At 43.4% G+C, this 16569-nt stretch overlaps 1 protein-coding gene across 1 annotated transcript in view; it reads left to right on the top strand.

Annotated features, from left to right (window-relative positions):
* The window catches only part of BARD1 (BRCA1 associated RING domain 1), a 41826-nt gene extending 28789 nt beyond the window's left edge, over positions 1 to 13037 (top strand). The window contains exons 8-11 of the mRNA XM_063400099.1: positions 1196 to 1331; positions 2356 to 2448; positions 10868 to 10965; positions 11638 to 13037. Of these exons, the coding sequence (XP_063256169.1) occupies positions 1196 to 1331; positions 2356 to 2448; positions 10868 to 10965; positions 11638 to 12012 (702 nt within the window). The 3' untranslated portion in view covers positions 12013 to 13037. The remainder of the gene's footprint in view (positions 1 to 1195; positions 1332 to 2355; positions 2449 to 10867; positions 10966 to 11637) is intronic.
* Positions 13038 to 16569: the final 3532 nt, after the last annotated feature.

The raw sequence follows: 16569 nt of genomic DNA on the forward strand, positions 1-16569 counted from the left end.
TATCTAAATTTGTTCTGCTTCCCAAACTGTCTGCAAGCAGCAGCACTCTTTGTTCCAGGTGCTTTTTGTGTGCCTTTAGAAGGCTGTTCCACTATCATCCTTTGTCCAACAATGAAAATACCAGCTCAGCAGTAGGAAACAGCTTTTGGGAGATTGTTTGGGGGGGGGGGGGGGGTTGTTTTTTTCCTGCTTTGGACAAAGACTTCTCAGGATTTGTAACCAGAATCAGGTACTCAGACCTGACAAGTTCCTGCATTATGGAATGCTTCGTGCTTCCTAATGAGTGAGGATTAAGCTGACCTGGCTGACAGAAGCAGCCCCAGCTTCAGAGCCTGCAGTGATCCCTGAGCTCACAAGGTACCCAGTGGCCAGAAGTGAACTGTTGCAGCTAAACCAGGGCTAATGTGGCTGTTCCTTCCACCTACACCTTCCAATGTAAGGTGCAGCTCTTCTGTGCCAATCAAACCTTTTCTGGTGTTTGCATTTGCTTTGGGGTGAGTGTGTGCCAGGGGATGGCTGCTGGCTCACGTGGGTGACTTCATCCAGAGCCTGAGGCTGTGGGGTAATAACCAGATCTCAAAGGTTACCCTGTGTATGTGATCTGGAGTATTTGGGAAAATCCAGGAGCTGAAGTATCCTGCCCTTGTCAGCATAAAGCTCCTCTTTGTATTGGTACTGTCTGCATCCAAAACCCCACTTAAGCATTGCTTGCCTACAGGACAAAGTGTTGGGGACTTTTACTAGAAAGAAATGGAGATATCAATTATATAGGTTACTTAATACCATCTCTGCTGTTAATACTTTGCTAGAAGTAGGAGGTTTTACTGCTTAATTGGGATTTTTATTCTCTTTCAACACTGCAGTCTGCCAGGCTGTTGACACAGTGTCCAACCAGCTCTGTGTGTGCTCCCCAGCATCTTTAAAAAGCACCAGAGGGGGCAAGGGAGGGAAAAACTGATCCATGAGGTGCTTTGGTACCTTGCATAAGCTAAATGAAGTTCCCCTAATGTGAAGCTTTTTTCCTGTGGAGCTGATTTATTACATGGAGATTTATTCATGGACCCTGTCCACCAAGCTGCCATGAATTGTGTTTCAAAAAATGCTTATTCCTGAGAAAGAAAGCTGTCCAGTAAGTAGGTTCCTTTCCTTATGTTCCCAAATATTCAGCTGATTGCAGAATTTTCTGTTCATGCAGGCACTGAGCTCCAGCCAGCCAAGAAATGGACCCCTTGGAATACTGGGGAGCAATCTTAGTGCGGAGCAGCAGAAATTGCTGAACAAATTAGCAGCAGTCCTGAAGGCCCAGAGGTGCACTGAATTTAACAGCAGAGGTATGCAGTCCTGTCAAAATGTCTCTGTCCAAATATAAGTAACTACAGTCCTGCACTTTGTCGTTTAAGATACGCCCTGCAGCAGGGTTTTTTATTGCTGCTGGGAAGTGCAGCTCCTGAAAGCCCTGAGTTGTTGCTGTAGAGGAGTGATGGTGTGTTTTGCATGTGTATAAACACACATAAAGCTTGTCTTGCTATCAAGGCAGGACGTTTCTGGGGGGGCCACAGTTTGGCAGTTTATTGTCTGTTATTTAAAATCCCAAAGTCTCCTCAGAGGCCTCTTCTCTTTACACCTCCTTGACCAACTTTAAGGTCTCTGCTTGTGTGAGATGTCCTGTAAAGTTTTTACTCTCCAGAAGTGGGCCTTGGGCAGATGCTGCCTTGAGAAAACAGCCTGGCACTGACTGAAAGTTTACATGTCTTCTCACATGCTACCTTCCTTCAGATTTTGTTCTTCTTTGAGATTGGTGAACCCAAATTATGGGGTTTGGTGGAGTTCTTTTCCCCTCTTTGAGAACAGGAACATTATCTTGATCCCTCCTTTAAAGTTTTTCATAGGAATGCTTGTGAACAAAATACTGAGTTAATTTCCCCCCACCATCTTTCACTTCTGGATTACTACTCCAGAATTTTGAGTGGAGTTCTGTTAGCTTTGTGTTAAAGCAGTGAGATCTTGTAGTAAGACTGCTGTCAGAATTAAATATAACTCTAAAAGGACTGAAAAAGCAAAAAAAGCTGTCCTAGAAACTGGAGCCCCATCTGAAGATTTAAGTGTTGGTATAGAACTATACAACCATGAGTTTCCTTTTTCACAGCAAGTGTATGTTGAAACCCACAAAATTTCCAATAGCTCTTCTACTAACTCAGATTATAGTCTCAAAAATCACCTCCTTGTGCTGGAAAGAGTGGCTGATAAATTATTACAGTCTGTTTATTCTTTAAATTAGGATTGATTGCTTTTCAGTCGAGCATGGTTCTGATTCTTCTGTGCTTTTAAGTTTTACTGATGTAATCTTTCTCCTAGTAACTCACCTGGTTATCCCCAGTGTTCAAATGCCAACTACTGTCAAATGCATGATGGCTGTTCTGACTGGATGTTGGGTCCTCAAGTTTGAATGTAAGTAAAAAATATCTGGGACTGCTTGGGGTTTTGAACCAGAAACTGTAGATGGGATCCCAGAGAAACTTATTTTCAACAACAGCCCTAATATCACTGCTACATTGACACAAATGGATTGTTTTCGAATCTCATGAATGGCTAGAAATGTAATTGAATATATTTAATGAAATATAACTGCTACTTCCTTGGTAAATGAGTGCATTTCATTGCTGGGTGTGTTGGATAGGTCATAGCCTAAGTATCAGTAGGAAGTGAATTTTTTCATTGCTGCATTAAGACTGATTTGGAAGATTATGGAAGATACCCTGGGAGAGAAGGAGGGATTTTATTGAATTATAGGATTTGTTGTGAGCAGTTTGCATTGAAATTGAGGGGAGACTTAGGCTTGCTTGGGATGTGTGCTCAAGGCCTGTGGGAAGTGAGCTTATGTTTACACACAAGCTCAGATCCATTGCAGCTTGTAACTTCTGACCCAAGTTAGCATGCAAGTCATGTTTCATGCAGTCTGTAATTCATGTTTATACAGTGCATGCTTTTTTATACAGCTCTTCTGTGGACTTAGACCCTAAATGCTGAGGTTTAAATCTCTTTTTTCTGATATATTTCTTAGCATCTGCTTTCACAGTAGTTGCAAAACCCATCTTCTTCCCCTTGACCTCTATGGCTAAGTCCCTTTAGCCAGTAAGCACACTACAAATGAGTTAATTACCCGTGGAAAACTTACAGACAGATTTCATTCCGGTTTTCTACGATGTGACTGAACATCAGAAAGTAAGGATTCTTCAATGGTGTGGATTTTCCTAATGTTTATGAAGACACTGCAGAGCCTCAGAAGCTGCAAATTGAAGCACAGCATCAGGTTGAACACTGGAGTCAGGGTGTTCATTTGGCTTCCAGACAGTTTTATTCCATGCTTTTCTTTTTTTTTTAAGACTGAAGACCCTGTTCCTGTGGTGAATCCTTTGGCAGGAAACCCAGAAGGTTTCCATACATTCTGTCCTACGTGCTTCCTTTATTTCATTTCATCTTCCTGCTAGTCAGATGCTCAGAAAACTTCTGAGTGGCAGGGAGATTTCATTAGTGAGACCTGAATTTACATCTTCACGGTAGAACTTTCATATTAAGAAGTGATTAGAAAAGAAAAAAAAAAAAAAAAATAGTCCAGGGGTTATTGAGGGAATATTTTTATGGGTTTTTTTCACTGTTGAGTTTTATTTTATGCTGTTGGTACTGATTAGTACAGTCCTGACTGCTAATGCTCCCAGCTTAGTAAGCAACATACTCCTTAAAAGCGAGTGATTCTCCTCCCTAGTGGGAAATGTTAGCAATAACTCATGGGGTCTGATGCAGCTAAGTGCCTATAATTAACAGCACCACTCCATCTGTTCCCACCAGTCTGTTATCAGTCTTCTTCAGAGTCATTACAAGTTAAAGATTGTTATAACAAATAATGGGACTCCTGCTGATGGAACATTTGTCTAGGAAAAAGAGGTCCTTGCTTGTCTTTTTAATTTCCATTTATCGTGGCTTTTTGACTTCTGTTTGGATAAGTTTCCTTGAATGTGATGCAAATAAACTTCCAAAACTATATGCATGTTCTGGTTATATAATAAATTTGAGGAGCTGTTTATGCTTGGCTGTTCTAAACCATTCACTTCAAGTGAATTCATGTTGAAAAAGTTCACTAAAATATTTGAAAAAACAAAGCTCAGTGAGGCACTTAATGAAATGCTGACTATGCATAAGGGAGTGTTGGAATTTTTTTTACTACAAGATAAGCTGCATTTGACTGTTATCCCTAAAGTTATATTTATAGCCCACACATTATACCACTTCTTAAAAAACATCACAGGCTTGCAAAAACAGTATTTCATTGGAGAGTCTCTTGTGTTAACTCCTCTGTGACAGCAGGCTGTGAATCTTTCACGAAAAGCAGTTTCCTTCTCTTGGGTGATTCTGTGATTCTCCTGTTTCCTTGTGTCCGTACACACAGATCCAGCATCCATCCATTCATACTGATAGAGAGATCATGTGGAATTTTCCTGCAGAGCTTGAGCTGAGTGTTGGAGAGCCAAAACTGAAGGATTTATCCTTGGTTTTGGGGTCCCCTTTTGGCTTCAGGTGGGCCATCAGGATGAAAGGATGTCAGCACTGAGCAATATTAGATCTTCACAGAAGAAAAATTTCCTGTTACCAGTTGCTTTCCCACCTTTTCTGTATATAACACACTGTCAGCAGTACATCCACTTCCAAGGCAGCACAGAACTGAACTGAGGCAGTGTTGCCACAGTGCTCCTTGCCCTTGGCCATATCTTTGACTGGTTTCATTATTTTATTGCCTTTACTATTTCTGGGATGGTAATAGGGCACAGAGTGGCGAGTCATTATCCTTCTGCAAGTGGGCTGAGACAAGGATCTGAGTATCACTGCATTTCCTCTAAGCTTTATGTGGAGCATAGAACAGTGTAATTAAAACCAGCAGAAGTCTTTAATAGCTTCTCAGCTTGTTTTTTTTTTTCCTTAAAGTTACTGTCATCTGTTAAAGCAGGGAATGAAAAACGATCTCAGTAATGATATGCATTGAAACAAGCTTGTGTCAGTGCTGGCACTGAAGTGTCTGGCAGAATTCTAAGCATCTGATTGCTCATTCCTTCCTCTGCTTTGCTTACCTGGAGCAGCAGCAATGATTCAGCTCTGATCATTATAAGGAGGCAGAAAAAAATGCTTTTCCTGTAAGGACTGGCAACAACAGGGAGCTGACTGGAAGAGCTAGGGGAGTGCATGACTGACATATCAAGGTGAAAACATATTTCTGAATTTTCTATGCCCATCCTTGTTTAGGTTATTAAAGCAGAGGGGTGCAAAGCTGCTTGAGCTGACTGCTCCTCAGACTGGACTGTCTCTCTTCCATGCATAAACATCTTTTAGGTAACTGGCTGATTCTCAGCAAAGCCCTCCCTCTTTGAAACACCCAAAACTTTTGATCACTGGAGTTTCATGCTCTTTTTGCCCTTGGAAACTTCCTTCAGCTGCCTCCTACAAAAGGACTCAGCTCTGGGAGTCTTTAGAACTCTCCAGAGTGCAGCTATGGTTGTGTGGGGTGTGCAGCTGAGGGCAGTGCTTCAAACCAGCAGGGGCTGAATTTCTGCCCTGCCCAGAGTGTCTGCATCTGCTGGGAAGGAGCTCACAGTTCCACTCTGTGAAGCTGCTGGGGTTTGAGGAGAAGAAAATAGGCATGGAAATCCTTTTTTGGTGTTTCCAAAGCTCCCTCTGTTCGGTGTCATCCAGGTTTTCCACATTTGTGGAGTCCTTTGTTCGAGCTCGCTTCTGGTTTGAAGCAAACGTTGCATTAAGGAAGCCCTTTGTAAGGAGGAAGATGGGAAATAGAACCTCACTCATTAAAAAGCCTGTGATGGGATCCAGAGGATGAGCACTCCTGGGGGAATTAACCTGACCTTAGGAAGGGCTACCTCCAGTCACTTTGATCACTCTAACAGCCATGGCCAGCAGTGCTTTTTTCCAAAGAAGATCAGACACCTGGGGCTCTGAATGAAAGAATCATTTCCAAATCACATGCTCCCAGCTTCTGGGAATGTTTCAGGACTTCCTAAGCAGCTGTTCCATCGTGTTCAATAAATGCCACGTGGATTAATGTGTAAACTACCATTCTTAAGCAGATGCACTTCAGTCCCTGCAGATCTTGTGTCATCTGCCTGTGATGAGAAAACAGACTGCTCTTGTTTCACCAGTGAGATCTCTGCCTCACTCCATGGAAATCTGGGAGTCTGAAGCCTCTTCATAAGCATGTAAGAGACAGTGTAAAAATTCTTTGCTGTAGCAGAGGCAAATAATGCTGTTTATGGAAATAAATTGAAGCCAGCCATGCCAAATTCCCCTAAAGCTTTCTCTCAGTCCAGATTTCTTCCTTTGCTAGGAAAAAAAAAGTCCCACCAGGCTTTACTCAATCTGCATGTAAGTTTTAAAACCCAGTGCAGCTGAGCTGAGGAAGTATCAGTTGCAGTCTGTTCTAGATCTTGAACGTGTAGTATTTCATCCTCTTCGTTGCCATCATGTACTCCTAAATTACTTGTAGCCATTCTAAGAGATTTTTGGGACTAACCCCTGCTCTCTGCTTGATCAATGCAAATCCAACAAAACTCCACTAAGGCTAATTGAATTACTGAGAGATACCCCTGGGTATCTGTGGGTGATTACAACTGGTTCTTGGCAAACAGGTGGGTTTTTTTTTTTGTACTTCATTCTCTTCAAATTGTTTTTGCTGATGCAGTTAGTTTCATTACAGACCACTAAGACTTACATGAATAAGGATTAGAGAGCTCTGATCTTAAATTTTGCAAATAATGATTCGTTTTATTTCCAGTGCTAGCAGCTGCCCTTGTATCAAAGGTCAATTAGGGTGGACACCCTGTTAACCTGCTTTGGATCTCCAAGGTGAGAAGGCAGGGGCAGCTGCTCAGTGAGGTAATCAGGAGCAGTGTAAGTAGTGATGCTTTACTGATCTTGTTAATCAGGGGGAAAAATGAGCAGCGCTCTGCTTGCCAAATGTGGTGGCACCAAGCTAAATGCAGATGCATTAAGCTAAAGCTTTTTTCTGCCATGCTTTCTAGGCACTTTAAGGCAGCCTTCGGGTTTGCTAAAATTCGGTGCAAGTGACCTTGTTCCTACCTCCAACCTGCAGGAGTGAAATCAGCCCTTTGAGAGGCTCTGGAGCTTGTGATGTTGTGTATTTTCCTGTATTTCCAGGGCAGAGCTCTGCATGAGCCCTGAGCCTGTGGGATGTGGCCCCACAGTGGTGTTGTGGTGGGGCAGCTTTATCCAACATCCGTGCTGGCACACTGACCCTGGCACTGCCAGGCAGCTCTGCCCCCTGAGAACTGAAATGCCACTTGCCTCCACACAGGCCTTGCCCTTTCATGGGTCATTGATCCAGCTGCTGAGATTAAACTGAAGGGCCATTAGCACGTAGCTGTAATCATCACCCTCTTCTCTCCAAGAGAACATTGACAAACCTGAACAGCCTCAGACTTGGATGGTCCACAGCTCTTACTGGCAGCAGCATGAAGGAATAAATCAAGATTGGCTGAGACCCTGTGCAAGGTGAATGGTCTCATGTTAGAACAGAACAGATTTTCAGTCAGGCTTGCTGTTAAAGAATGCACAGACTCCTAATGTGCAGAGGAAAGCAACACAACGCTGATCTCTGCCTCCTCCTAAAATTACAGGTGGCTTCTCAAAAGTAAGTTTAGGTTCCCTTCCATTTTCAGAAATCTCTTTCAGGGCTGTCCTTGTCCTTCTGAGATTTTGAACATTTTTTTGCATAAGTACTTCAGGTGTCCACCTCAGTTTCAGAAGGAAGTTTCATCCTGGTCACTCTTTTAATTAGGATAATATCAATTTTTTTCCGTCCGTTCATTTAACCAGTGCCTTGGCATCAGGTTCTCACTGGTGGCTAAATAAATGGGAGTTTGATCTCAGGAGTTTTGGGAGTCAATTAAACATGGCTCCTCTTTGAAATCAAAGGGGGATGTTTGACTTAAGTGATGTAAGGTCAAGAAAGCTTCTGGAAAAGTTGCTGGAAAAGTAGCAGACTGATATAGCTGTGAGTAAAGTATGGAGTTTTATTTCCTTTTATATGTCCTCTTAATCAGGATGACACTGAGTTGGATGAAGAGACCATTAAAAGGGAACTGTCTTGTTATCCAGCCACTTTTACACGTTAGCAGCTTTAAAATTATTAGTGCTTCTGAAGGAAAAGACCTGGGCTGCACTGAATGGACTCAACCCTCAGTTTTCACAGAAAATAAAATCCCTAGCAGTAAAGAAAACCAGGTTGGAAGGGCCTGCAGAGTGCTGTAACCTTCTGTTTGCATCCCTACTCTCAAGTGTGAAATTGGGGTATTATTGTTTATAGCACAAGATCATCTTGTGGTGGTCGTGCCACCTCTTGGAAGAATGGTAAAACCTGTACATCCCTGCTGCTTCCAAGTGACACCACAACACAACCAGAGCTGGTTGTGCTGACCTTGAGAACCTCACTTGGGCTATTACATCCTTTAGGATTCACTGCATCTGAAAATGATAATGGAGATTTAGAGATCTAGAAGCAAGTGGTGACTTGACACTAAATTTTGTGTGGAGGTGGGGGAAAGAATAGGAGAATAACATGCCTTTTGTTTAGACACATGGACATTGAATTAGTTAGAAAAACAGCTTGAGCCCTTTGTCATTTTATCTCAAATATGAGAACAAGGGGCATGTCTCCCTTTTTTTGTTCTGGTATTTGACTTCTTTAATTCTTTAATACAAACTCTGTAGCATGCAGGAGTCACTGAAGAGAAAGGAGCCACTTGGCAACAAATCAGTGTGAACAAAATCTGCAGTTACAGGCCAGGCTGATCTCCATCACTTGAAGTATTTTGCTTTCCTTCTAGTCAGGAATTCTCCCTCCATGGACAGATAATCCTTGGCTGTTCCCCTCAGTGTTGTAAGTTGGCAGTGTGAGATGGACTGGTGTGTATGCAGGACAGACCTCACTGATTCTGCACTCTGTGACATCAACACTCCACTAACATTAGTCACTTCCCTGACTTCATTTTTTTTGTTTTGTTTTCAGGCAAGCAGCACTTCAAAAAGACATTGTGGTCTTTTGTGTTCATTCAATCTTCTATTATTTTTGTATCACATTTGGTTCATTTACTGACGCTGGCACAGGATGCTCAATTTGTGATGTACTTATTATATAAAAACCTCATCTCTGTAGTGAAAGTCCTTGAAATCGAGCTTTTTATGGTAGATTGAAATAAAACATACTCTTGATGAATAGCGAGTTCCATTCTTAAGATGAGGTGAGGCTTCTTCCTTTATGGCAAGTGGCATCCATTAATACCTGTATTTCCTTTGAGGGAAAGAATAGCAGTGTAAGTTAGAGACACATTGGCACAGGAAGTCTTGCTGAACTGTGGTGATTTAAAATAAATAAATAAAATGTGAAATAGCTTTTAGATTTATTTTTGAGTTATGAGTACTGAAATTAAGTTATCAGTATTCATTGCTGTTATCAATAATGAATATGTAAGTTGCCTTTCTGGAAAATCCATGACTAGCTTTGCCCTTCTAGTTCACGTTAATTTTCCTTGAAGGAGTGAACAAGTGCAAATCATCAATCTGATACTTGTACAGGGAGGCAGATATTTGCTACAGCATTCAGCCAGTTGTAATTTTCTGTAGGGGGTTTATCTTTTTCAATGAAAGCACATTGAAGGACTTCTACTACCTAAAGTGTGAATTCCCATTGCATTTTGTGAGTTTGTATGAACTGACAGCAATTTACTGTGAGTTTCTTTCAAGATCTCTCCAGATCAGACATTCCTGTCCATTGGCTACTCACTGCCATGGCATCCAGGTGCCTTTGGCAGTGATATTTCTCTTCATAGCCTCAGGGTCAACCCCCCACGGTTCTCTCCTGGTTTTGTTCAGTTTATAGTTTTTATATACTGTGGGTTTTGTATTTTCTGCATGCAAATGAGTTGCCTGAATTAGGAACAGGGTGCAAGGAGTGAGGTGCTGTCAAAGTTAGAGCCTCAGCCGCATTGTAAATCCTCCTGGAACCCTTCTCAAAATCAGCAAACCTTTTCCTGGGTAATTCTTATTAATGACTGCAATGTACATGCAGGTAAAATGTTCCATCCCTGAGTGGTGACCACAGCAGTTCCTCTCCCCGCAGTGAGGTCAGGCAGTCCATTTTATGGACGTTAGCAATGCATTACCATCAGTGCTTTCCCCGTTGGAAAAAAGAACCGACCTTAAAACAAGGCAAAAACATGTTGACTCTAAAAGACAATCTCATTATGCAGCAGTGCTAACAGAAACGAATGCCACTGTTAAACCCCAGTGTAAATCTGTGGTTCGTGCTGATCCTGGGGACCTTGGAATCCCATCTGATTTGTTATTTGAGGCCGGAGCTGCTCAGCAGCAGCTTTGTGCTTGCCTTGTAATTGCTCTTTATCAGGCAATTGTGTCCATTCCGTAAGTGCCGTGTTGGCTCCGCACGCTGCCTTCCAGCTTCCCAGCCATCAGCAGTTTGACATTTGACATTAAGTGCTTGACCTTTAGAGGGTAAGAGGAAGAGCTAATAATTCCTGGTGTTTATAGCACTGGTTTTAGTGCCATATTACTTCTCGCCATCTCACTTGCATCTTCAGGCAGCGTTGTAAATTCTTTCAGGTTTTAAAAGCAAATTGCTAAAGCACACAAGCTTTGGTGTGCTGTGTGAAAGGAATGTCTTGCATTGTAATAGTTCCATCCTAGCACAACTCCTTAGTCCCTTACATGCCATGCAAGCCTCTCTCAAAGCCTGGGGTGTCTAATTTTTGCCTCCCTTGCTGTGGTTTTGCAGGGGTACAGGCCTGTCTGCAGAGCTCAGCTCGAGAACAAGAGGAGAAGTATGAAGTCCAAGGCGGCCCCCGGCGCGGGCGGCTCAACCGCGAGCAGCTGGTGGGTTTTACTGCTCCACACAGCCTGGATTAATGACCTGGGGCTGGGCAGCGCTGCCCTTTGCCTCCTGCAGAGGTGCAGGGGATGTAAAACTTTAATGTGGTCTTGTACAGAAAATCTGATTATGTGCAAGGTGATCCAGAGAGCCGTGAACACCCATAAAGCTGTCATTTTTCTCCATTAGCGGAGATGTTGCTGTAACCTTGTCAGGGGTGCCCTGTATTGCACTCTGTATCACACCTGATGGGACAGGAAGTGATGTGCTTCGGCCTTCTCTGCTCAGCTTTAGAACATAGTTCTGAAAAAAAAAGCTTTTATTACTATTTGTTTCCATTTAGGGCCTTTTTTACATTTAATGGGGTTCGTTCCTGATTACTTGCTGGATTACACTGGAGAATTTATTAACTGCATTGTAACAGTAGCCGTAAATATTCCTAACCCGCAGTTCAAACACTGTTATGCTGTAAAGTATTTAAACAGAAGCAAGAATTTAGCACATAAGCAAGCTTTCCTTGGTTGCACACAGAACCTTGCATGTGAAGTTACTGTTCTAGTGGTGGTTATTTTAAATTGTGGGGGTTTTATATGCTCTGATTTTTCCTTTCCACTTTTTTCCTCTTTGTTCAGTTGTGAAGTCCTGCATTCACACTTGTTTCATTTTCTTCCACGCAGCTGCCCAAACTGTTTGACGGATGCTACTTCTATTTTTTGGGACCCTTCAAACAGCACCAGAAGAGCGACCTGCTGGAGCTGGTGAAAGCAGCAGGCGGCCAGATCCTGCTGAGGCAGCCCAAGCCAGACAGCGACGTGACCCAGACCATCAACACGGTGTCCTACCACGCAGACCCCGCCTCCGACCAGAGGCTCTGCACCCAGTACATCATCTACGACGCCACCTCCAAGTTCCAGCCCGAGAAAACCCGGCAGGGCAAGGTGTGGATGGCCCCCTCCAGCTGGCTCATCGCCTGTGTGATGGCATTTCAGCTCCTGCCTGTGAAGGGAACATCAAATGGCAGCAGGCCAAGAGCAAGGCTGGAAAATCTTTAAATTCAAGGCTGAGTCTTGGGCAGATGGGATGCTCTGGCAAACTGCTCTGAAGCTGGGAGTTCTGTTTTGGATTCAGGAGAGCTTTCAGCATTTAAGTGAGTTACTAAGGTGGCTGATACGCTAGAATAAATGAACATACAGTGGAGGAGAAGATTGAAAAGTATTATTTAGTATGCTTTATTTTTGCATTGAACTTAATAAATGCTTAATAAATAATCACTGACATTTTGTAACTGGAATTTGGCAAAATTAAACCTTTTGCTTTCTTGATTTGAACCAACCCTTTGTAGGCAATTGAGCATGACCCCATTTATGTTGTGCTTAGCATTCACTGGTAAGGATCAGCTGTATTTTTCAAGATTTCCCAGGCTAGAATTTGTATTTTTTTTTAAATAACAGACTCCATGCATCTGAACCTGTGCAGACTTGTCAGGTGACATGTGACATTTATTATAACTTTTTACAACTGAATTTTGCTGGAAATTGTCGGCATGGGGGAGTTAAATAAATGGCCTGAATTCATCTGGAAGCAGACACTTTTGAGAACACTGTATTTAAAAATCTTGGTCTAAAATTTACTTATTTGTAAAAAGATTGATGCCTTACTCACTCCTGTCCTCATTCATGCTTGTAAACATGTAACTAGAATTCAGTTCTATTTTCTGAAGGCTTTTAAGCATTGAGATCCTTATTTAATTATTATAATAAATATTTTTGTAAGTTTGGATGGTTGCTCTCATGGCTACTTTAAAGGAAGAAAAAAAAGTGATCACAAAAGAGTTCTGCTTCATTTCTACCTAAACAGGTGGCTGCACTGGATCAATGGCTGATTATTTCATATTTGTTACTGCATTTCTCATAATGGCTCATAAGTTATTGTCAGAATCTTCCGCCCTCATCTGTGCTCTTGTGTAATGTTTTGTATCTAAGCTTATCAATTTGTAAATGAGAAATGGTGTCTTGGAATAACACACAATAAGAATGATGGTTGTGGGCTAGTGCACAAGTTCTGTGTGTTTGTTTTTTGTATTGTTTGTAATAATGAAACATTTTAGTGTGCAGTAACTTTGGAGCATCTGTTGCACGAGCTTGGCTGCAGAATAAGCGCATATCCCATACATATCTCAACAGGTAAAGGAAAGCACCTTTGTGTGAGCTCAGTACAGCTGTGAAGAGGGTGTATCACACCAGGAGCTGCCTTTGCAGAGGAGGAGAGCTGTTTTCTGTAGCCATTGCTGCTGGAGGTCCTGTGCCCTGCAGAGAGAACCCTTAGAACTGTACACAGCAGGTAGAACAGGTACAGTTATCAACAGCATCTGCTAGATTGGAGTAGCTGGAGTATCCTAATCTTACCACTTGTGCTAGACTGAGTCATTGCTCTTCACTAAATGCAGGGCTCATTAATAAATGGAGCAGCCCCTGGGATTAATGTGGTTTGGGGTTTTGTGCAGATAAACGCTGGCAGAGGATGAGGTACCCAGTCAATACTGCGTAGGCATTTGTCTTGACAGTTACAGCACATTTTAACTTGGCATTTCATAGCACATCAATATACCTAATGCAGTGTTCTTTGCAGAAGTAGCAGTGAATCTCCGCAAAATTCTTAAGAATGGAGCTTTTCTGCCCTGTAGAAATTCGACCCATCAGTAATCTGTGTCCTAAAGAGGCAGCACTTTTACAGATTTGAAGAGCCATTGTTCCTTGGCAGATGCAAAGAAACTCAGTTAGAAAATTGCCATGAATATTACGGAGTTTTTTAAGCCATGCTCTGAACCTCGTCCTTGTCCCTTTGAATACAGCTGTGTTGTCAATCAGTATTTCTCTCCAGTCACATTAAGAACCACTTTATAAAATCATACTGAGGAGAGACCCCTACCCAAGGTTAACTCTGTCCCATCTGCTTCAGGTCTCTGCAGGAGTTCAGAGAGTGATCAGCTTGTGTAGATGTGGCCTTGAAGAGCCTCAGTAGAGTCTGATGCCAGAGCTGCAGCAGGTGCCAAACACCACTGAAGCACTGCAGGTACACAGAACTTAGAGGTCAGTGACACAGACCCTGCTGAATTTGCTCTTGCTCATTGCTGAAAGCAGAGGGATAGCACTTCATAAACGAGCCTTGTAGTAAGCACAGATCAGCTCCCTTAAAACACTGGAGGGAGTTTGGCTCCTGAAAGCAAGGCTCTAAACTCCTGAGGCAAGGTAAGGAGTGTGTAGGGGTTATTTCTCATGTCTCTGCTAGTCTAAAGCCCAGAGTGCACTAAAGGAAAACACTAGGAGGCAGGCTGAAAATGGAAAAGGTATTTCAGGAGGTGTGAGAGACTTGTGGTCCTGACAGCCATAGTAGCCTGGTTTAATCAGAAGCAGTGAGTAGATGAGTTTATCAGAGAAAATCTATTAAAGGTTAATAAAGAACCTTAGCTGTAACATGAATTTATGTTAGTGTTCCCCTGCTAACCTGCATGTACTTAATGTGCACTCAGGATTGGGGCATTTCACAGAAATACCGAATGGTTTGGGTTGGAAGGGACCTTAAAGATCATCTAGTGGTCATTACCTCACGTGAAGAGATGAAGTCCAAGGCTTGCATTCAGGATTATAGTTATTTTTATTGATCAAAAACACCATGCATCACAGAATGGTGTGGGCTGGAAGGAACCCCAAAGCTGATCTCATTCCAGCCCCTGCCACGGGCAGGGACACCTTCCACTAGCCCAGGTTGCTCCAAGCTGGCCTTAAACACTCCCAGGGATCCAGGGGCACCCACAGCTTCTCTGGGCAACCTGTGCCAGGGCCTCCCCACTCTCACAGGGAAGAACTTCCTCAGGTTAATGATTTTAAAGCATCTTTTCTTGAAAATTATCAGCTTCTCTTAATTAATTATTTCATCTGGGACACCTGATAACACCTTCAATAGCAGCATCGGGGGTTCAGTGACAGCATCAGTTTAACACCCCTAATAGTCAACAGAAGATAACATTTTGGGTAAACACTGTGAGATCTTTTTGAGAGGTGTTTCAGTATTTCTGCACATGGTTCAGGGTAACAACAGGCAGCCAAGTAGTACAAACAGGAGTGGCTGCTTTTGCTCTCAAATCAGACCTGGCACACCTGGGAGCTGCTGTGGCTCTGTGGCCTCACAGCCCTCTGGTAATGATGACAAACATGGGAGTGTCCAAAGGTGCCTCTCTGGTAAAAAAGATGTCAGCAAGTGCTTCAGCCAGCTGGCACCCACACAGCCTTTAGGGGGATAAAGCCCTTCTCTTCTGCTCTGTGCCAAGCTGTGAGCTGAGGCAAAACCTGACCCAACATGGTTATCCCTGGTCAGCCTGGGCAAGGCTCACTGGAGGAGTGAGTGAGTGACTGAAGGGAGTTAATTCAAGAAAGGGAATAATTCTAGGAAGGGGATTGGAGCTGGTTCCATTTCCTCCATAGGTCCAGTGTCTTAAGACCAGATTTATTCTGGAGCAGTTACTTTCTGTGGCAGTCTTCCAGAAGAACTGCATCTTGGCTGATGAGATTCCTGCATTGTGCTCAGGACAAAGCTGTCTGCATGGGCACTGTGGCCTGGTGTAAAACTGCATGTTGGTTTGGGTTATTGGGGGAAGTGTATAAACACAGGGATCATCTGCTGCCCCTGCCCGTGCTTGCTGTGCTGCTTCCAGCTCCTTGGCTTTGCTGCCAGGGCGGCAGAGGGAAGGCAAGCATCAGCTCCTCCCTGCCAGCCCTGCAGTGCTGACAGCAGCTGGGCAGGAGCAGCTCAGCCCTGGCCTGTCCTGTCCATTGGCTGAACTGCCAGCAAAGTCTGGGTAGCAGCCTCTTGGCATCTTGTTGAGGACAGGTCTGTGAAACACAGCAGAGCAAAGCTTTCCCTTTTTCCTCCTTAGGCTATTTTGTACTTCAGTGTTGGAAGATCACCTGGAAGTGGGGCTCATTCATTGGGATCAACCAGCTTGGCCCCATGTCCTTTCTCTGCCTTTACTCCCTTAAGCAGTTTGATGGAAAGGTTTGAATCTTTGATATCTAAGGGGAATGAGCCAACAAAGCAGGCTTAAAAACTACAGCAAGAGGTCTGTGGACAGCCAGGTAGTATTGCCTTGAAAATGGGCAGCAGTGTCTCAGTGGAACAAATGGAGATGCAGTTGTTTTTAATAGCAGGGCAGCATGTTCTGTCTTTTCAGACTCGTTTGATTTAAATTAACGGTAGTTTAACCAGTGTTAAATTGCCCTTAAAAGCAGAAGAACATTTTGTGTGTAATCAGATGGAAGAAGGGGAGGAAGCTTCCCCACCTTTATTTATTTTTTTCCCCCCATTTCTTCCTATGGAGAAGATGCACTTTTTGCTCTTCAATTTAATTCCCGGCAGGAGGTCTGCTCTGATGAAGTAGCAGAGAGCCGTCTGCTCCCGCGGCGTGTGTGAGACCTCGCTGTCACTCCCTGCTGTCATTCCCTGCTCGGAGATGCCGAGGGCCGCGGGGTGGCCGCCACCCGGGGCTGGCAGGGCTTGGGATGTCCGCCTCCAGCGGGGGTAGGAAGCGCTCTGCTCCCCGGCTGGGAGGAGTT

Source organism: Prinia subflava, chromosome 6 (genome assembly GCF_021018805.1).
Source record: "Prinia subflava isolate CZ2003 ecotype Zambia chromosome 6, Cam_Psub_1.2, whole genome shotgun sequence".
Lineage (NCBI taxonomy): Eukaryota > Metazoa > Chordata > Aves > Passeriformes > Cisticolidae > Prinia > Prinia subflava.